The sequence below is a fragment of the Phyllopteryx taeniolatus genome, chromosome 7 (assembly GCF_024500385.1).
Source record: "Phyllopteryx taeniolatus isolate TA_2022b chromosome 7, UOR_Ptae_1.2, whole genome shotgun sequence".
NCBI lineage: Eukaryota > Metazoa > Chordata > Actinopteri > Syngnathiformes > Syngnathidae > Phyllopteryx > Phyllopteryx taeniolatus.
Window position 1 is genome coordinate 18,377,306 of NC_084508.1, and position 22,700 is coordinate 18,400,005.

The following is a 22,700-nucleotide window of genomic DNA, read 5'->3' on the forward strand; positions in this document are numbered from 1 at the left end:
TCTGGCAGGGATACGAAACTCGACTCTCTGGTTGCAGGACGTACACTTATCCTCTACGCCACGCCGCCCCAAGTAGATAAATTGTCTTTCATATTGATTCATTCATTCATTTGCCCCTAGCATAAGACTAAACAATTAGTGCATAATAAATCTATTGTTTCTTGTAATACACATTAATTTATTGCTTGTGTTGAGAAATATATGAGAAGACGACCTTGAAAAGGTAACTGCATATTAAATTGCAATCGCGGTATTGCGGGAAAAAAAATCACATTTATCATTCAGCCCTAATTTAAATAAACCATTGTTTTTTTCCCCCATTTATCTTTGCCAGAACCTGAGGCCCAACAGCAAAACATGACTGAGAATATGACAGAGGATGTTCAAATAACACAGAAAAGTAAAGCCATCACTGGATTTCAAGAAGCATTTGAACAGTTTGCTGCATCACGGTCTGTCATCTCAGATGACACAGAGGAAATAAGTTGCAACCAGGTATTTTACCACTTAAAAATATATTGATCCTTAAATGCATCACATGGATTGTCGTAGACAAGCTTGTTTTTCAATATGCTAGCTTGGTTTGTCACATTGGGAACAAAAAAACGTTTGTTTGTCAGGCAAGCTACTCCGAGGTGAAGATGACAACAGAGGTAAAGAAGAGCCGACGCCACCCCCTCACCAAACCTCCCATGCGGTCTCCTTTGTCTGTTGTCAAGCAAGATCCGACTGGTTCCAAAGGTATCATGCCATTGATTTTACTTTTATCTCACTGTTACTGTTAAAGAGAGTGAATAAATGCTACTTTGTCCCTGATTAGTACTAACCCACATTAATCCACTTAGATTATTTTTCATCTATGATTTTCCTTGTGCTCTTTGTTCCATCCGCTACACTATATAGCATTGGCAGTGAAGAGAATGATGATTTCCCCATTATTGATCTAGAGCGAGCAAAATGAATGAGACTACAGCTCCCTTTAGGGATAATAAATTCAAAACTGTAAGCCTTTACCTTTTCATGTTTTGTTTTGGTATCCTGACTGACACTTAGTGATCTAGGGATCATGACTTCCAATTAACTGCTTTCAAAGTCACTTAAAATCTGAGACCGGAGACCCAACAAGAGACTTGTCCTTCAGAAAGGGTGGATGGAAGACAAGGAAAAACAGAAAATGATGGGTGTTAGAAAAGTGTAATTAAATGGAAACTTGAGAGCTCTTCCTGTATCCTGACAAATTGTCTGGATCAGTAGCTTCAGGGGATTCACTGAAAAATTGATTCTCATTTTTTTGAGAGCAAGGTGTTGAATCCTCTGCTATTTGTGTCCATCAGCCAATTATACTTCAATTGCTGTCCCAAACAAAATGCTTTTCTTGCTGAATGTTGACTAGTTGATACCATTTTGGGGAATCTGAAAAATGCTTATACATTTTCTATAAAAGAAATATATATAATTTTTTTTTTTTTTTAAATGAGTAAACTTCAGGTTCTAAATGTTATGCAATTCATTATCAGAGCTTTCAACGCCCATGGCACTGGAAAGCAGCATGAAGAAACAGGAGCACCTGTGGCAGAATCGCTCCCGCAACTTCTTGGCTGAGAAGGCCTTCAATTCCGCTGTGTCAGTACTCCAGCCACATTGTGCTGTCTGCTCCCTCTTCTGTCCATACAAGAAGGTACTTCACCGCAGAATTCTACATATTAGGTTGCCAAACAGGCGGCACGGTGTATAGCACGTTGGCCTCACAGTTCTGGGGACCCGGGTTCAAATCAGGCCTCGCCTGTGTGGAGTTTGAATGTTCTCCCCGTGCCTGCGTGGGTTTTTTCTGGGGCTCCGGTTTCCTCCCAAATCCCAAAACCATGCATGGTAGGTTAATTGAAGACTCTAAATTGCCCGTAGGTCTGAATGTGAGTGCGAATGGTTGTTTGTTTATATGTGCCCTGCGATTGGCTGGCAACCAGTTCAGGGTGTACCCCGCCTCTCGCTCAAAAATAGTTGGGATAGGCTCTAGCATGCATGCGACCCTATAGAGGATAAGCAATACGGAAAATGGATGGATGGAGATTGCCAGACACTGGTATTAGGCGTTACGTTATTGTAGCATGGAAATGGGGATTTTATATAGCCCTGAAAAGAAAATTCTTAAAGGGGAACTAAACCCAATATGTCAAAACATTATATTTTAAATCCTTACCTGATTCTGTATGTTTGAATCTATGAAGTATTTATTATTATTATCTTCTCGCCTATGGGGGCTGGTGTCTTTTTACTTTAGCGAGTGTGTGAATTTGCGTGAATGTGACATTTATCAGCCCTCCCATCTCTCCTTATTTACTGACAAAACCAGACAGACTTGGTAAATATTCAGCAATGGCACGCTACATGGGTCAGATCCACTCATTTAGCCAGCTAATGGTGGACATGTGACTCTGCTGACTCGAGACAGCTGTGCTCGCATTCCTTCAAGTTGGTATCTCACCTTATATTCCCATCCTATACTGTTGCCACCAACGTCAACACAACACCATCCTGAAATCATATTCAATCGCTAATTTAATATGCTAAAAAATTGCTGTGATTGTATAAAATTGCATAATACGGCACCGCTCGCTGGTGTTGGCTGCTAGCTCTATCAGCTATCTACTAGCGGTGATTGCCCTGGAGGCTCATGACAACCAGTGGACTACTTTTCAAAGGCAGTTTCATAGGTGAAAATTAATCTGCACAATTATCTTTTACAATTACATTTTTAACAAACGAGGCTTAAGGCTGCCTAATACCAAGCGACACATCCGAACCGGTTTTGCATTCAAAAATGTATTCGCTGACGCACCCGTCGCAGCTTACAGCCAATCAAATTGCACATAAGCTTTCGCACACGCTGAAAATACATTTATGGGTTTTAAGCAAGCAAGACACCTGACGGCTGCTACACCGCCCCAAGCCATATAAATAGTAGATAAGGCATCAAATATTGTGCTTTGCCTCAGTCCATAACTATATTCATAATGTATAATGTGCCCGTCGATGAAAAAGCGAAGCTTGTGACCAAAATCTACGTGACGACACGTACCTCGGCAGGTACGTTCAAATGATTGGAGTCAGCGAGACTCCCTTAAAATCTCCACACACTCGCTTTTATTCTTGCCCACGTCTTCTCTCTTCAGCATCCCGCTTCTTCCTTAACAACCTATATTTTTATGGTTTAATAAAGTATAATTTACTGTATATACAGCATCAAACAGCTATACAGACTCCCTGTTCAGGACGTACATATATCAGATCTGCTCAATGAGAGGGGGTGCGTCTGCAACTCTTATTTTTATGCGATAGTCCCGTCTAATCGTGTTAAACCGTATCGCGCAATGTGCGGCAGGCCTTACGCAAATACAGCAGGCAAAGCGTACACTAGTTTCAACCACATGGCGTTCCCTGTATGTTGATGAATTATTGCATTTAATTATTATTCCATGAAGGTGAAGGGTCTATTTTCTTAAAATGACTTCACTATAATTAAAGCTGACAGGCCAGACTTCATTTAAGTTTCATGTTAAGTATGCCATAAGTTGTGGTAAATACAGAACAACATTGTCCAGAATGCCTGGATGGTATGATTGGTTACAGCAGCGCATTGGCTGCACACCGCCAGTGGCCTGCACTTGCTTTGACAACACAACCCCCCCCCCCCCCACACACACACACACACACAAAATGCCTTTTCATTGCTAGTGAATGTCATTCTACACCATGTAAAAAAAAAAAAAAAAAAAAAGTAAACCATTAAAAAAGCAAACTCGTTAATATTTTAAATCAATCAAGCAAAAATTATTAGACTACACAATGACACTTTATTTCTGCCAATATTGTTATTCTTTACATGAACACAGAGGTTGAAGCTGAATATTTAAGTCCGATATTTGTGCAAATCAGTAGTATCAGTGTGGTAAATCAAGCTGATATTATTTTCCTGTCTTTTTAGCCACATCACGAGCCCATCAATGCAAATGACCGCCAGCGCCCCTATGTTCCACGTCCTGGAAGTCGAACTCGCCCAATAGTTCCTGAGATGTGCTTTAGTGTTGGGACAGGCAGCACTGAGCCTCCCCCCACGAGCAACTACATTGGGGAGGATGGAACCAGTGTCTTGATTTGTTGCTCCTCATGCAACATGCAGGTTCATGCCAGTAAGTAGTCTTAAAGGATTCCAAACAACCAGGCGAACCACTCGTAATGTATTTGCATTGTACAAAGTAAAGTAGCTCTAGTTAGAGTTCTTACCATATGTGCCATATGTCTGTTTAATTTTGTGTCATCGTGACTAAGCGAGATGCGTACAGTATCAGGAGTCATCACAGAGGCAGTTTCTAGTTTTTCAATAGCTCTTGCTTTAGTGAATTTGTTTCATTCCTGATTTGTAAAAATCTCAGAGGTCCATCTTTTGTCACCCTACTTGGAATATTGTCCATGATGAATTTCGTCATTAACGGAAGGCTAAGACTCATCTAATTTGGCAGACTGACTGATAGCCCCTTTGATGGAAAACCACAAGTGTTATGTGATGTTTTTTGTGTGATTATTCCACTTAGGAGTAGTCATGGCAGTCAATGCTGACGATCAAGAAACAAAACAAAAAAAACTCTTCCATGTAATTTCTTCACATTAAATTTGTGAGAAATTTTGGCAGAGATGGTTTAATATCAGCTTAAATCGTACGTTGATACGCAGCAAAAACACATGTATAACCAAACACACCCTGTCTCAGGCAGTGTCACAAATACACAACCATCCTCCTCGGCTCTTGTCAGCCCTTAAGCTGCAGTAAAGCTTTCAAAAAGAGGAGTTAATTAGCCGTCAAAGGCTGAGCTGGACTTAGACGGGGGAGGCAGCACTTCTATTGATAAGAGAAAAAGAAATAGGAAGAACTGTTAAATACCCCGCCTCCCGCCCGAAGATAGCTGGGATAGGCTCCAGCAGCCCGCGACCCTAATGAGGATAAGCGGTAAAGAAAATGGATGGATGGATGGATGGATGTTAAAAATGCCATTAGTTCTTGTTGTCCGAAGTGGGCTTTCAGCTAAATAACATAGCTTCTCTCTCTTGCAGGTTGTTTTGGTATCAACCCCGACACAGTCCAAAAAAAGTGGACATGTTCCAGATGTGTGGCAGGTGCCTGGGCAGTGGTATGTGTCGCATACTACTTTGTTTTCCAAATTTCCACAAACCAAAGTTACTTTGTCTTGATAAGGACAATGTATGAAACATTAGATGATCTGAATTAATCCATGTATCTGTCCTGTCAATGTATTTTTATTTTTTTGCTTTTCAGGAGTGTTGCCTCTGCAACTTGCGGGGAGGAGCTTTGAAGATTACCATAGACAACAGGTATCTTGTGGTCAGCCACATACCCAAAACAAGTACAGTACAGAACACAATTGTCCTACCCAAACCACTACACTATGGAAAGCCTAAGGACGAAGTGAGTCCTTTCTGGGACACTTACAAACCTCCAATTATGTTAGCATTTCATAGGAAATAATGGAAATGTAAATATTCTGTTCCATGCTCTTAACTGTCAAACCTGACATTATTTAAACCAGTATCATTTGTTAGCCAATTGAGCTTTTTGTATGAAATAGTCAATGTAACGCATACAATAAACTTTATTGCCACGTCTTGGCAGTAGTAGTTAGAGAGCCTCAGTATAGTATGAACAGAGGTTTTTGTGAAGGGACCTATAGCATCCAGATGGTCCATATTTCACTAACAAATTCTATTGGTGTACCTTTTGCTCAAGAAAAGGAAAATGGCTGTCCTTTCTAATAATTTCAGTCTGTTTTGGAGCAATCGGTAAATAACTTATTATTATATTAAATTACCTACTCAAATGTATCTAACTTCACTATTTTCACTCGTCTAAACAAAACATCCAGACTTACATTACAGGCGGCAATTCCGCCACAGAACACATACTAGTTTAGTAATTAAATTTGCTCGTCTTCCGTTGCTTGTGGACAGACCAATATCTGTCTGAATCAAATAGTTGTACTCATAAGTTTACAAATCCTGGCAGTATTTATGATTTCTTGGCCATTTTCCAGAGAATATGAATAACACAAAAACCTTTCTTTCACTCATGGTTAGTGCTTGGATGAAGCCATTTATTATCAAACAACTGTGTTTACTCTTTTTAAATCATAATGACAACAGAAACTACATAAATGACCCTGATCAAAAGTTTACATACCCTTAAGGGGGGGGGGGCGCAATACACTGTATTAAAAACTCAGGTATGTAAACTTTTGATCGGTGTCATTTGTGTAGTTTCTGTTGTCATTATGATTTAAAGAGAAAACAGTTGTTTGATAATAAATGGCTTCACCCAAGCACTAACCATGAGTGAAAGAGGTTTTTGTGTTATCATTCATTTTCTCAGAAAAATGGCCAAGAAATCATCAACTCTGCCAGGGTATGTAAACTTATTAGCACAACTGTATGTCATCAGAAAACAAGCCTAAAATGAGCATACAGACATCATTTTTAAGTCCAGAAGTGTGGAATAAGTGAAAATGTTCATAGTATTTGAGAGGTCCTTTTAAAGTTTTATTATTGCGTCTGCTCTTGAAACAGGTGGGTCCATATCATCTGTGCCATTGCTGTGGCTGAAGCTCGGTTCATCAATGTCATTGAAAGGGAGCCGGTGGACGTCAGTGCTGTTCCAGAAACACGGAAAAATTTGGTAAGTTAATGTAAAACAGAAAATGTTATCGAGCAAGGCAATATCAAATAGACAGTAGAGAGAAGAATCTCCCTTTATAGAATAAACACCCTTCCTGCACTCATTGCTAACTGCAGCTGTGTGATATCCTTATTTGCTGTTCCATGGTCCCCTTATTCAGGTGAACATATGCACACTACACTGTAGCATATCTTTCTTGTTCATTGACTGTGTAGCCATCCATCTATCAGGTTACCTTTGTGGATAGGTTAGTGGTGTCTTTTTCAAACTGAGTGAGAGATGGAGTAAAGTGATTGTGCTTGGGGGTGATGACTACTCAAATGTAATACGCCCAACCACCAAATGATCAGCATCAATTCTTAAGGTGGGGACAATTACCCAATTGCTGTTGTTTTTTAACATAACTTCGTCGTCTTGACGTCTCCTTCCTTTCCATCCTTCCTTCCTTCCCTCTCTCTCAATCTCTGCTTCTCCGTTTCTGCTCTTTCTCTCCTCATTCAATCCCACTTCACAGGCAACAGCATTGCATGCTGCTGCATAATCACAAATGTTACCGCTCTCCTTTTACCATTCTGTGAATAATCTATCAAAGACACGCTGGGTGACATTTACATCTGAGTGCTGTCAAAGCAGGTTTTCCCCAGCTTGTCTTACAAGAGCAAGAGAGATAAGAGGGAGAGCTCTGTTCTAATGATTCGAAAGACTGAGCTGATCAGATGTGAACACGCAACTTCAGAACCAGCAATATTCAGCAACTTGACTCCTCTTCAAATTTGAATTTGTGCTGTTCAAGAATGCAGATATTTCCTTGGTTTTGCTCATTGCTCTGAACCACAGCAGCGCTTCTATTTTTCATGATCAAAAAAGGACTTAATGATAATGCTCTTTATCGCTAATTTACTTTTCTTCTTAGATCTACTGCTTCAACATCACATATCGCTGGCGTCTGGCCGAAACCCCCGTGTCCAAATTTGGTCCTGAAAAGTGATAATTTTGGAGATACAAGTTTTCTGCCAGTCACCACCTATATGAATATAGAATATTGTGTCATTATTTTATTTTAATTTTTTGAAAATATGGGGCATGTTACAGTTGTGGGCACTGAAAATGTTGAATGGACAACTAAGGGTCAACTGGAAGTTGTTCATTTTACATTCCAACCATAATCTCAAATGTACGCACATTTTCATTTTATTATTACCATAATTTATCGTGTATAATACGCTCTTGAGTATAATGTGACCCCCAAATTGGACCCCAAAAATAAGGAAGTCTTTTACCAATGTATTTTGCACACTATGGCTTTCTCACTGTTCATATTTTTATATGCCAGAAATAGTTAATGATCATCCACATTGGATACGTTATATATAATACACACATACAGTGAGACAAAAAAAGTATGTATTCAGCCACCAATTGTGCAAGTTCTCCCACTTAAAAAGACAAGAGGCCTGTAATTTTCATCATAGTTACACCTCACCTATGAGAGACAAAATGAGGGGGGGGAAAAAAATCCAGAAAATCACAGTCTGATATTTAAAGAATTTATTAGCAAATTAGGGTGGAAAATAAGTATTTGGTCACCTACAAATTTTGAGTGAAAACCTCCTTCCATCAGCAAGGGCATTGACGATGAAACGTGGCTGGGTCTTTCAGCATGACAATGATACCAAACACACCGTCCAGGCAACAAAGGACTGGCTTCGTAAGCCAGTCTCCAGATCTCAACCCCATAGAAAATCTTTGGAGGGAGTTGAAAGTATGCGTTGCGCAGCGACAGCCCCAAAACATCATTGCTCGAGTGGAGATCTGCATGGAGGAATGGGCCAAAATACCAGCAACAGTGTGTGAAAACCTTGTGAGGACTTACAGAAAACGTTTGACCTTCGTCATTGCCAACAAAGGGTATATAACGTATCAGTAACACTAACCAAATGCTTGTTCTAGGTGGTGACAATGAGTCATCGGTCGTGATGCGAAACTCACTCGTGGTATAAAATAATCAAACATTAATTAGCACAACAACAAGATAAAGAGGGGATAAACGTATATAAGGTCTATTAACATTATTTAGGGAATAATTAACACTAATGACATAACATAGCATTCTTAACACCTATTTAGAGTGACACTCAGCATGCTGGGGATTCCTCCGAAGCTGCGCGGTGATGTAATCTTTTACACACTTGAAACCATGGCGGCTTGCTATCTGCTGCGGAGATGTTTTTAACTCTTATAACTTGTTTATATCTATGTAATCATCACGTAATTTCTTAAGTGGTCATTCATCTATATAGCACAGTAGTTGCAATTGTTTTAAAATGTTTATTAAAGCAACAACTTGATACAAGTAGTTAAAAACATCTCCGCCGCAGACCAACTCTGATACCAAACTGCCACGTTTTCAAGTGCGCAAACGATGACCGTGCAGCGTCGGAGGTATTCCTAGCATGCCAAGCGTCGTTGTAAATGGTTAAGAATGTTGTGTTATGTCAGTTATTGTATCCCCTAAATAGTGTTACTATACCGTATGTGTATTTATCCCCCCTCTTCATCTTGTTGTGTGGTAACTCATGTAGGATTATTTCTCACTACGAGTGAGTCTCGCATCGCGACTGATGACTTGCCTTGTTGTCACTGACTTGAGCAGGTGAGGGGTAAGCATCTGTCTTATTAAAGTAGCGCGTCTCTTCATCAAAGTTCCAGAGCTTTTTCTCCGATAAATGATTCGTCTGTAAAATAATATGATTCTACGTATTCTCAGATTAATGTATAATGATTGTATAATATTGTATGTATAAAATTGTATGTATAGACACTATATATTCCATTGCATATATTGCACTCGTGTCCCTTAGTTTGATGTGTAGGAATTTGTTAACTTTGTTTTTATACCTATGTATAATACGCACTCTTGACTTTTGGCTAATTTTGGAGGAAAATATGCACATTCTGTATGAGAAATTACGGTATTTGACTATTGTGCAACTACATTTATTCTCCTACAGTGTCAAGCTCTGATTTGTAGAAAAGATATTGAAGGACTTATATATTATATTATAGATGTTGGAGGAAAATCTGACCACAAAATGCTTTGGAATATTACCTGGACATCTAAATGTCCTGCACCAATACGAAAATAATAATTGAAATTATTTTATGGCTTTGCGCCCAGCTACCCACTCTAAAAATTTTCAAAACCCTGTTAGACACAAAAAGAGGGATTGACAAGTGTGAATGTGTGAGAAAGCGAGAGGAAAATGAATAATAGTCTTTGAGAAATGATGGGGTCACACAACAGGATAATGTATCAAGTCCATTTATTACTGAACATCATGATAGTATGCCGTAACATAATTATTGTTAATACCTGCAGGTACTCAATGCATTGTATTGAAAACATCACTCAGTATGACCTGACACATTTCCCCTCTGGTACTCATTTTATCCTTCAGGTTGTATGCTGGCATTTTGTCTTTCTATTTTACTTTCCGGTTAAATGTGAATCGAGGTACAAGTAAAGCTGCCTGTCTGTTGTGTGAGGCAAATATAAAGCATCAAAGGTGGTGAAACATTTCTGGTGATTGGAAAAGGTTTGCTCCTGGAATAGGGACTCATTACAAGTAGTCGAATTGCCGCTAAAGCCAGAATTATGGCAGACTTGGGGTGGGTTTAATACGCCAGTGTGAGGATGAAATGAAGCAATTTGTAGAATGGATGCTCTCCAAGGGGTATTTGCAAACTTGTGCAAGAGCTGAGATGGGGCAGCTGATGCAAGACTCCCAAAAGGACGTCAAGATAGAAAAACTTTGAATTCACAAGGTAGCAGTGACAAATCCCCATAACCATATAATTGACACTGTGCTCATTGTCTTTTGTTCTCATAGGTATGCGTGTTTTGCTATGGCAAGAGTGACAATAAGAACCGCGGTGCTTGCATCCAGTGTTCCGAGGAGAACTGCGCAACATCTTTTCACGTTACCTGCGCCCAAATTGCTGGAGTTGTCATGACACCAGCCGACTGGCCCTACGTTGTGTCTGTCACCTGTCACAGGCATAAAACGTTGATTCCAAAGGTAAGAGCATATTAGTCATTGGAACTGCTCTAAGTGCTAGAGGACTCTGCATCCTTTGCACAATTGTCAAAAAAATAAATAAATAATGTACCGGCATTACCAGATAACTAGCAACCCTTTATTGCTCATTGACTGTTTTTCTCAATGTCTTTATGTCTCAAAAGTATTCTCTGTCAATTGACTGTCTGTTGTCGTACAAGAGCGGCTCCAATTACCGGAGACAAATTCCTTGTGTGTTTTTTGGACATACTTGGCAAATAAAGATGATTCTGATTCTGAAGAGCAACAGTTTGACTTTTAACTGAACAAACACTGTGACCTTTGTGGAGGTAGCAGAAAGCTACAGTTAAGAGATTGTACTACAACTAAATTGACAAACATATATTTTTTACTTCATATTGAAGTAAAAATAAACAACTGAGATAAGGAGACTCTCACAACATTCTGGACTGAAATGTGCAGCCCAGTGTCAGAAAGCTTGGTCGCAGATGCAGGTTATGGGTCTTCCAACAGGATAAAGACACAAACACACAGCTTTTCTAGAACGGCCTGGCCCCGCTCTGCCCCGGCCTCGCTTGGCCTGACCTCCATTGATTTTCATGCATGCAAATCGTTTGCCAAAATTCGCCGTTTTGAACTCAAAATAGGCCATTTCCGTGAGACTAGAGATCTGATGAGTTTTTCCTGGGGGGGGGGGGGTCGCCGTCGCTCTCGTCATAGGCGGTTTCGTACTCCTTGAAACCTGGCATCTAGCGGTAACGGTACTTTTACTCGATTGCAATGATCTAAATGTCGCTCGCTGTTTTTATTTATTAATTATTGCTTATTTAGCCGGCAAGGTGGGCGACTCGTTAGCACATCTGCCTCACAGTTCAAATCCCGGCCCCGCATGTGTGGAGTTTGGACGTTCTCCCCGTGCCTGGCTGGGTTTTCTCCGGGCGCTCCGGTTTCCTCCCACATCCCAAAAACATGCGTGGTAGGTTGATCGAAGACTCTAAATTGCCCGTAGGTGTGAATGTGAATTTTTGTTTGTTTCTGTGTGCCCTACGATTGGCTGGCGACCGGTTCAGGGTGTACCACGCCTCCCGCCCGAAAATAGCTGGGATAGGCTCCAGCACGCCCGCAACCCTAGTAAGGATAAGCGGTAAAGAAAATGGATGGATGGATGGATATTGCTTCTTTATCAACTATTTTGTGCGTGAGACTACAACTTCAACTTCCGCATTGGGCGTTGTTTGCGCCATCTAATTTAAGCGCTAGTGACGTTTAAGTCTAATACACCAATCAAATGAAACAAGAAAGTGTCATGACCTCACACAACATCTTCTATTGGGTTTCCTGGACATGGGTATTCACACTAGATAAACCAGCCCAGCTGATCGTCGTGCCTAAATGGCCACCATTATGGGATGGTCGTCGTTACCATGAAGGCAACGGCGCGCTCCTCGTTTACATTTAGACGAACAAAAACAACAACTTGCATATATTGTAGTATTTGTCTGGCACTGTCTGCCCAAACGTGGATATTTCAGCACACTTAAAACACCGTGCAATAAATTGCAAATGTTTTTTTGTTTTTATTGTTTGTGCTATTGACTCAGTACATGAGTAATTATTTCACTGTGTACTTTTTAGTCTTATTCAAGTATTTTTTTGGAGGACTACTTTTTACTTTTACTTGAGTCACATTATTGTCAAGTAACAGTACTCTTACTTGAGTACAATATTTGGCTACTATACACAGCTCTGGAGTGGACATCCTCTATTGCTACTCTTACGTTTAAGCAACATTTTGCTCATCAGATCATTCAGTGTCGTATTTGTTGCACTGGTCTTTTGTATTTTCTCCTTGAGGTGCTGCGGGTCGTGGCCCTGGTTGCGGTACCAGCGGAACCTCGAAGCACACGTAACATCGGTGACAAGAGCTGATCCGCTAGGACATCTTGTATTAATTAGGAAACGCGCCTACAATTATCAAATTATTTTACAAAATGTAATTTAATATATAATTTAATATTTATTTAGCAACTATATCGACACCTATATTTGATGAGCAACAAATCCAACAGTGCGGTGTTATTAGAGACTCTCAGATGCCCTGCAGAGAAGATGTTAATTCTTTCGCATCCAGACTGAAAATGAATGGTGCTTGCACAAAACCAACATATCCCCGTCGCTTCACAATGGCAGATCTCATGGCCAGAGAAAATCGGGGGATGTTATTAAATTTTCCTAATTGTGACATCCCAATTCAAAATGGCTTGCTCACAAAAACTTTTGCAGAAATTGGCAAATACAGATTTACTTTGTTCCTTAATTTCACACTTGATGGGTGGGCAGACATTATATGTCCCTGTGAAAATCTTGTACTAAAAACAGATCAAATTTGAGTAGCTCATTTCGAAATGTACATAGTCACGAATCACCTGCATGATTAAATCTTAGTTCAACACTACAGCAAACTACAATAATCAAATTATTGAATGAATGCCTCATTGACAATGAATCAAATTCTGTTGTATTTAATGAAGTCAGGAGTGAGTGTATTTTTGATTGATTATGTTGTATTTTATTTCCATTGATTATGTTGTATTTTATTTCCCCAGCCACGAACGCCGGCAAAAATCCCCCAGGGCCCGACCCTGGGTCAAAGGGTAATTGGCCGCAACACTGATAGTTGGTATTACCATTGTACCATCATCGGCATGGCATCACAAACCTTCTACGAGGTCAACTTTGACGACGGCTCATACTGTGACAACATTTACCCGGAAAACATAACAGTGAGTGCCTTACAGACAAACTGAAGTTTCCTAAACCAACGTAGTGTCATTGTTACTGTTTGGAAAAAGTACAAAATAAAATGGCATACAATTGGACCTAAAAAGCAGAACACCGTACTGTGTGAATCAGGTCCGCTGGAAGATGACCTCTCATCAGTCTCCTTTCTCCCTCAGAGTCATGACTGCCTTTGTCGAGGTCCCCCTGATGTTGGGGAGTTGATCGTGGTCAGCACGGCTGATGGGCAGGACCTCAATGCTTCCTTTGTCAAACAACACACCCACAAGGTCTACCAGGTGAATAAGAACAAACACATTATCCTGATAATACTGAATTTGTCCGTGGAAACTTAAAGGTCCATATTTGGGAGAAAAAGAATGTCCCCATCTTAACACCTTTATATAACTGCGCAGGAACTTTTTAAGTAAAATTTGAACATTCTAGTCTGTGAATGCAAAAAAAGCTAAATGACGTTAAAGCCAATAGTCGGCCAAATAGTCGGCCACCTGGCCAAGTTGCACAAGCGCCCAAGTCTACTCGTTGCTGCCATCCTAAGCATGCAGCGGTGGGCATAATACTATGTATAATTCTATATTGTTGTCAAGCATGGAATCTTCGTGGTGGGATTTTGCTTCTATATCAACGAGAAATGGTGTACGGACGTCACGGAGCTCAGCACACACTGCAGCCCGCATTTGGAGTCGCTGTTTTTGAACATTCTACTTGCCGCGTGAATTTGCATCATTCATACTGGCTGGCGTGTACATTCTGCCTCAAGCTAATACGAACGCCCCACTGCTAATTCTCGCCAAACAAGTCAACAAAATTGATAAAAAAAAAACACCCGGACTCATCCCTCATTATTCTCGGGGACTCTAACAAAGCTAAACTCAACCACGAACTCCCTAAATACAAGCAGCACATCGACTGTCCTACCAGGGAAAATAAAATTTTGAACCACTGCTATACTACGCTAAGAAACGCATACCGTGCCAAACCTCGTGCAGCACTGGGCTCGTCTGATCACTGCTTAATTCACTTAATACCGACATACAGGCAATAACTTAAATGCGTGAAGCCTACAGTGAAAACAGTGAAAAAGTGGACCAATGAAGGAAAGATGGAACTTCAAAGCTGTTTAGACTGGACAGACTTGAGTGTCTTTGAAAATTCAGCTGTCAGCATGGATGAATATACGGACACTGTCACATCCTATATCAGTTTCTGTGAAGATGTGTGTGTACCAACAAAGTCATTTCGCACATTCAACAACAATAAGCCGTGGTTCACTGCCAAACTTAAGCAGCTTCGCCAAGCTAAGGAGGACGCATATCAGAGCGGGGACAGGGCCCTGTATAATCGCGCTAGAAACCAGCTGACTAAAGAAATTAACATTGCAAAGAGGAACTATGCAGCAAAGTTGGAAAAACAGTTTAGCGCTAACGACTCTAAATCAGTCTGGCATGCATTCCAATCGCTGACAAATTACAAGCGACGATCCCCCCAAGCTCAGAACAATAGCACACTAGTCAACGACTTGAATACCTTCTACTGCAGATTTGAAAAGGACACTTTCACACCCCACACCCACCCGCCCGCACCACCGACCACTATCACACCAACGACTTCTGCGTTAACCATCCGCGAACAGGATGTGAGACGCACCTTCAAACAACAAAAGACTAACAAAGCGGCAGGCCCAGACCATGTTTACCCATCCTGCCTCAAACTCTGCGCGGACCAGCTCCTTCCAGTCTTCACACAGATCTTCAACAGATCTCTGGAACTGTGCGAAGTACCATCCTGTTTCAAACGCTCCACCATCATTCCAGTCCCCAAGAAACCTACAATCTCGGGTCTAAATGACTACAGGCCTGTCGCCTTGACATCTGTGGTCATGAAGTCCTTTGAACGTCTCGTGCTGGACCACCTCAAGAGCGTCACAGGTCCCCTGGTGGACCCCCTGCAGTTTGCCTACTGAGTAAACGGGTCTGCGGATGATGCAGTCAACATGGGACTGCACTTCATCCTAGAACACCTCGACAGTGCAGGGACCTACGCGAGGATCCTGTTCGTGGACTTCAGCTCAGCGTTCAACACCAGCATCCCTGAACTCCTTTCCTCCAAGCTTCTCCAGCTCAGCGCCTCGCCTGCCATCTGCCAGTGGATTTACAGCTTCCTGACGGACAGGACACAGCAGGTGAGGCTGGGGGAGACCACCTCATCCACACGCAGCATCAGCACTGGGGTGCCCCAAGGTTGTGTCCTCTCTCCGCTGCTCTTCTCTCTCTACACGAACGACTGCACCTCAACGTGCCCGGCTGTCAAACTCCTGAAGTTTGCAGATGACACCACTGTCATCGGCCTCATCACGGACGGTGACGGGTCTGCATATCGACAGGAAGTGGAGCGGCTGGAGCTGTGGTGCGGCCGACACAACCTGGAGCTGAACACGCTCAAGACTGTAGAGATGATCATGGACTTCAGGAGGCATCCTTCGCCACAGCTGCCCCTGACGCTGTCCAGCTGCCTTGTGTCAACTGTCGAGACCTTCAAGTTCCTGGGAATTACAGTCTCTCAGGACCTGAAGTGGGCAATCAACATCAACTCCGTCCTCAAAAAGGCCCAGCAGAGGATGTACTTCCTGCGGCTTCTGAGAAAGCACGGCCTGCCACGGGAGCTGCTGAGGCAGTTCTACACAGCGGTCATTGAATCAGTCCTGTGTTCTTCCATCACAGTCTGGTTTGGTGCTGCTACAAAAAAGGACAAACTCTGACTGCAACGGACAATCAAAACTGCTGAAAGGATTGTCGGTACCCCCCTACCCACCCTTGAGGACTTGCACGCTGTTAGAACTAAGACAAGAGCGTGCAAAATCCTCTCGGACCCTCCACATCCCGGTCACCACCACTTCCAGCTCCTTCCCTCAGGTAGGCGCCACCGATCAATGCAAACTAGAACTAGCAAACATTTCAACAGCTTCTTCCCTCTTGCAATCAACTTCTTAAACTCCTAACCTACAATTCCATTGCAACATGCTGGCAATTGTTTTTTTTATTTTATTTATTTTTTTGTCTTGAGTTTGTTGTCACATTTCTGTGGGGCCATTTATACATTACTCGTGCACTCACTATAGTAGTCTTGCCACGCTGCACTACTATCTATTTGCATATCTGTTGTTGACCAATACTGGCCACTCATGCCAGAGTAACATCTGCTTCATTTGCACACTGATTGAGGAGTATCTGCAACATTTGCACAACCAACATTGTCCCAGATTATCTCACTACTCGCTGAAGTCTCGGCGCCCTTTGCACAATGGTCATTGCACCGGACTATTGCAATATTAGTCATTCAAACTGCTCTAAGTGCTAGGGGACTCTGCATCTTTTTGCACAATTGTAAAAAAAAAATAAAATAAAATGTACCGGTATTACCAGATAATGAGCAACCATTTATTGCTCAGTGACTGTTTTTTCTCAATGTCTTTGTCTCAAACGTGTTCTCTGTCAATTGACTGTCTGTTGTCGTACTAGAGCGGCTCCAACTACCGGAGACAAATTCCTTGTGTTTTTTTGGACATACTTGGCAAATAAAGATGATTCTGTTTCTGATTCTGGTTAGCACGTCTGTCTCACAGTTTTGAGATTCATGGTTCAAATTCTAACTTCTTGTGCATGCAAGGGTTTCTCCAGATCAGTCTTCCTCCCACATCCCTTAAAGAAGATTCTTGGGCTAAGGGAGAATCTAGAATTCTGTGTGAATGTACAGTATGCATGAATGGGCGTGTGAATGGTTGTCTTTCTGTGCTCTGTGATTGGCTGGCAACCAGTCCAGGGCCGCCTCTCTCCATTGTCAGCTGTGATAGGTTCCAGCTCACCTGCGACCCAAATTGGGACAAGTGGTATAAAAAAAAATATGGATGGATGTTGTTGATTTAATTTAGTTTTAACAGGGTTTGAGTTACATTGAAGCCAGTGAGGCCTGACCTCAACTGCAACCATCTTTTTAAGATAACTTGTATTATGTAACAATAATATCTGTGCCTACTTCTTGATGGACCTTTTGTACTATGAAATAGTGTTTCAGAAGCCAACAGATTCATTCAAGTTTACTATGATCTTCCCAGGTTGAGTTTCAGGACAAAAGTCAGCTGTTGCTAAAACAATCAGAGCTCCATCTGCTGGACCAGGAACTGCCCAAGAGGGTCCGAACTCGTCTTGTGAGTGTCCCTCTGAAGGGGGTTGTTTGCTTTGATTTGAAGAGGACATATTATATTTTGATTGTTAGTATGCAAATAGTTGGGTCGCTGGAGTGCCTGCCGAGCCATCAAGTTTGAAAGAGGCCCCCGCTACCCGCCTAAAAGGATTGATTTCAACCAGTGGATATCAACTGTGCTGTACTTCTTTATCCTTAGTGTATTTTGAGGGCAGAATGTCAGATACCTTTTAAGTCACCTGGAAGCTGTTTTAAAATGGGAAAAGATTGCACAATATGTCTCCTCCAATAATCATGTTGCAGGTACTTTTGAAGACATTAATTAGTTATTCCTACTTCCTCCCACGATCCCACAATTTGTATTTTTCAGTGTAAATTACAGTCAGAATGATGGGTTTATTTAATCCACGTTATACCTGCTTCTCACTCAAAAAAAACAACAATAAAACCAGCTTAGATAAGGTCTAGCACAGGGATAGGAAAACTTTAGTGCGGAAAGGCCACATTAGATTTGTTTTAAACGGACAGATGGGCCGGGTCATTTGTAGATAAAGAAAAGGTGAAATAATGTATATAAAACAGCCCATTTTTATCATAAAATAATTAGTTTTGATTTTTAATTTTATTTATTATTAAGTCATTCACGACTAGCCATTTTCAAAGCAGAGTTCCCTTTATTGTCAAGCGTTTTAAAGCATTTGGACCGATCTTCCGAGACCCCCAGAACATTGTTTTCTGTGCCAATATAAAGACCAAACCTTCCAAAAGAAAGTAGACTCTCTTATTTCACCTGAAAGAAGTTTATTACCTTTTTCCAGTCTTTAGTAATAGAACATAGAATAATTCTATGTTATTATTTTTATTCAATAGAATAAAAGTAGTAGAACATGGGCTGTGACACATCAAACATTAAAACAAAAACAAGAGTGAGAAAGGGCTTTTAAACGCAAAATAATTATTTATTTACAGATATATAACTATGAAAAGTGCCGTGAGCGAGGCTGACTGACCACATGGCTCGAGTTGAATTCCATTGGCTTTTTACATGGCATTCCTCATTCACTCCACGAACTGCGTCGTTTTTCGATCGCGACACACACTTTCTACTACCGATCATGAGACATACTCTCTTTATACCATACATCTCAATAAATTAAAATATGGCAGAAAAGTTCATTTATTTCGGGACGGAAGCATATTGCCGCCACACCAGAAAAAAATCAAAAAGCTTCAGTATCACGTTATAACGTGATAAGTTTCACGTGAAAACTATCACGTTATAACTTGATACTGAACCTTTTTTATTTTTTCTGGTGTGGCAGCAATACACTTCTGTACTTTCAGTACTCATACATTATATAGATTAATTAAACACTTTTTAGAGAGCAAATTTCTGCCCAATTTGTACATTATAAAAAAATTCCATTGTTTCTTGATTGTTTAAGTAATATTCTTGTTCCTAGAGATGGTGAATTTTGTGTGTCATACATCTCTTTAAGTAGTTTAACTTTTTAAATTGAACGACCTAATTAAGCCTTTGACACTATTCTAATTTATTGAGGTGTACTTGTATACGTACGCTGTTCGAGTTTGAGAAGCCTAAACTTGTCCGACTTCTAACATGTTGGTATTTCTCACCCTCACGATCGATGGGACAAGCCGTAATTCACACTCTTAATTTGTATTTCTACTCAAAAGCTGTGTAATGAAATGCTGCCATCTACAGGTATCTGTTCATCATTCGTGTGGTTTGCAAACTTGATATTCACTGACTAACTGGGCGAGACCATCCTCCACGCCTTTCCATTGAAAATTATACTTTATATATTATATATTTGTCGATGGCCGTAAAAATGCCAGTTGACCAATATAAACGTCTACGGCAGTGAATGCATATGAGATTGTTTGTTTTACATTTTATTTTGCGATAAATGAATCAAGCAATTACTTATTGAAATTATCATTTTAAAAAAAATATGGTTAAATTAATGCAACAAAGATTATAGATCAATTTACGTGCATACTCAGTGAGCCAGATTAAAGAAGGAAAGAAAGAAGAAGCCCCTGCACCATAGTTTGCCCACACCCCTGCTCTAGTTTCTATACAAGCCCAAACTTGGTAGACTGGTAGAGAAAATGAAAGGATGGATGCATTGTATCCTAAAGTCTGCACGGGTGTGTGTTTTAGGCCATACCTACATCCCAGGAGGATACTTCTTTAGCAGATGGAGCCGGAGCGGCCAAGCGCCGGTGCCTGCCCTCCACCTCTACCCCGCGCACCAAGGCCGTGCCCTCCACCACCAATGCACCGTGCACCACCAAGGCCCTGCCCTCCACATCTACCCCGTGCACCAACGCCCCCATGGTGACGATATCTGCGGCCCAGCCGACCACCCCTGTAGCAGCACCGGCATCAACGCAATTTAGCAGCACGAGTCATCTGTCAGCCCCACAATTTCTGTCCCGCATCAGCATGAGCTCATCTGTAGTGTCCACGCCCCCCAGTGCTACTCCGATGCTTCCCGAGGCTCCAATGGACACAGGCGGTGCCTTGTCCCACGTTTTGACAGAGTTGAACTTGGCCTCGGACCCCACGCTAACGCCACAGTCCACCCCGTTCCATTGCCAGTTGAACTCCGACCCCCTTTTGTCCGCGCAGTCCCCTGCCCCGCCTCTGCCCCCACCCGAGCAGAGCATGTCAGACAGTTACATGCCGAGCAGCGGCTACGTCTCCTACATGGAGACCCTCCTGCACTCACATTTCCCTCAGGATGAGGGGCCAGGAACTCTGTTTTAGATAACAGCTCAACTCCGCTACTACCAACACCAATGGGATGGATGCTAATAGAGGAGAAGTTTGGTGAGTGCTGCATTACTGGACATATGTTGGCACCAGTTCTCGAAAACATGAAAGCACTCTCTTAATGCACGTTACTTTTTTGACCTGGTTGGATTGCAGTCGAGCTTTAGCAGCATCATCTAAACAGGAAGGGGCTTCTTTCATTTTTTTCTGCTATTTTTATTGTTATTATTATTATTATTATTATTATTGTTGTCGTTGTTGATGGTGGTGGCAGTTTTTCAGAAGTTTTTTTCTGTTTGTTTTGTCTCTGGGTGGTATCAACTCAGTACCTCGTTGCAAAGGTTTGTTAAAGGAAGGCGCACATTATTTGGGACAGGAAGCTAATCGTCATTGTTTAGGGGGCATCCTGTACAGAACTGTTTCTTTTCTACAGGTACAAGTTACCAGCAACAAATATATCTATTTTTCAGTCGAGCCAAGTGTGGCTTTGAAACTAAAGTCGCCACAGAACATTTTCACTCGCGTTTTTTCCTGCAAGAGGTAAATGGGGGCAAATGGATTTAAAATGTATTACTAATAATGTCAGTATTTAAATGTCTTAGATATTGAATGAAGTGTATCAGACGAAACATATTAAGAGTCAGTCCACAGAATGCATTGTGAACATGTATTACAGCAGTTTAAAAAATAAATAAATAAATAAATAAATAAAAAGGACCATGTATGTATTGCCATTTTTTAATGGTCATTGGGTGACTTCCACTTTTCACTTGCAAAACAAGTCTCAGGGTTCCAACATCCACAAAATCAATATAGTTGAGGGCTTTTTACTGCTAAAGAAAGAGAATTAGTTGAGAATCCTCAAGCGATGTAACAGGATCTATTAGCTGAAATAGTCCATTAAAATCACATACTTTTAGTAAATGCGTTGTATAAACATGGGAACCCGAAGGTATCATGATGGTCGAAATGCAATGTATAAATCCTGTGTTGTATGATTATAGTATGTACTGTATCTTTTCTAGTTCATCTTTTGATTTGAAGTCGCAAACTTGGCCATTTTAAATTTTTTACAGGCTGTCTTGGGCAGATCACTCTTTGTAGCAGCACCTACACGTTCGTTTTCTACGACCATTTATGCTGCATTGATCTTAAACTACTGATGGACTCACTTTCCTGTTTTCACCTTGTTCATAGCACAAGTCTTGTGTATTGTGATTGAAATCTGTAAATGTCTAACATGAACACCCCACACACACCTGTCATAACTGAGAGAATTTTGTGTCCAAATTCAATGAAACCGTGAAAAGAAACTTTATTTCATAGGGATTAAAGTGGCTTGCTTGTCACCAGATTGTCTGTGTCTGTCTATATGGTGTACCTTTGGTGTCAAATTGGTTTGTATCCTTAGACCAAAAAGGGAAATGGAGTTTGATAAAGTTGAGCCTCATAATTCAAATGCCACAAAGCTAGTTAAATTTGTAAAGATTTTCATGGAAAATATGTAGGGGCATATAAAATGGAAACACAGCTTAGAGCATCACGCCCATTGGGTTATTTTGGATGCTACAAAATGGCGCCAGGGATGGCAAGAGCATTGGTTCTCGACTTTGTCACCTTAGGAATTGCATTTCTCTATTGTTGCTAAGTCACAATCCACTTATACTGAAGTTAGGAACAATAAAGAATGTATCGTTCAAAAATAGCCTTTGAAAACATATGAATATCATATTTTTAAACATTACGACTCATACCTACATGTTTAAAGTGCCACCTTAAGAAACAGGATGACCATAACTGCATGTACAAAAATGAATATCTTGGCACTGATCTTTTTTTTTTTTTTTTTTTTTTTTTTTAATAGAAAAGTGCAACTTCAATAGTTTTTCTTTTTAGGAAATGAAGGCTGCAGAACAAAGCAACTGTACTAGTTATAACAGCCTGAATTCTTATGCTATTTACTACCTGTCCACGCCCCACCAGTTGAGAATGACTGGCAAAGAGGATGCATGTGATGGCAATTAAACTTCCTGTCGGGTAGGAACTCGGCTGGCTGTTCAGAACAATCTGATCAATCCAT

The 22,700-nt window shown here is 41.0% G+C and overlaps 1 protein-coding gene across 3 annotated transcripts in view; it reads left to right on the forward strand.

Annotated features, from left to right (window-relative positions):
* Positions 1 to 21,969, forward strand: part of kdm4b (lysine (K)-specific demethylase 4B) — a 60,413-nt gene extending 38,444 nt beyond the window's left edge. The window contains exons 11-22 of one of the 3 annotated variants that reach the window (XM_061779119.1): positions 335 to 495; positions 621 to 741; positions 1,518 to 1,678; positions 3,983 to 4,187; positions 5,107 to 5,183; positions 5,330 to 5,385; positions 6,631 to 6,739; positions 10,630 to 10,818; positions 13,425 to 13,601; positions 13,776 to 13,895; positions 17,729 to 17,821; positions 20,006 to 21,969. In XM_061779119.1, the coding sequence (XP_061635103.1) occupies positions 335 to 495; positions 621 to 741; positions 1,518 to 1,678; positions 3,983 to 4,187; positions 5,107 to 5,183; positions 5,330 to 5,385; positions 6,631 to 6,739; positions 10,630 to 10,818; positions 13,425 to 13,601; positions 13,776 to 13,895; positions 17,729 to 17,821; positions 20,006 to 20,614 (2,078 nt within the window). In that variant the 3' untranslated portion in view covers positions 20,615 to 21,969. Of the gene's footprint in view, positions 1 to 334; positions 496 to 620; positions 742 to 1,517; positions 1,679 to 3,982; positions 4,188 to 5,106; positions 5,184 to 5,329; positions 5,480 to 6,630; positions 6,740 to 10,629; positions 10,819 to 13,424; positions 13,602 to 13,775; positions 13,896 to 17,728; positions 17,822 to 20,005 lie in introns of those variants that run through there. The other 2 variants (XM_061779121.1, XR_009789335.1) reach the window with 2 other exon arrangements.
* Positions 21,970 to 22,700: the final 731 nt, after the last annotated feature.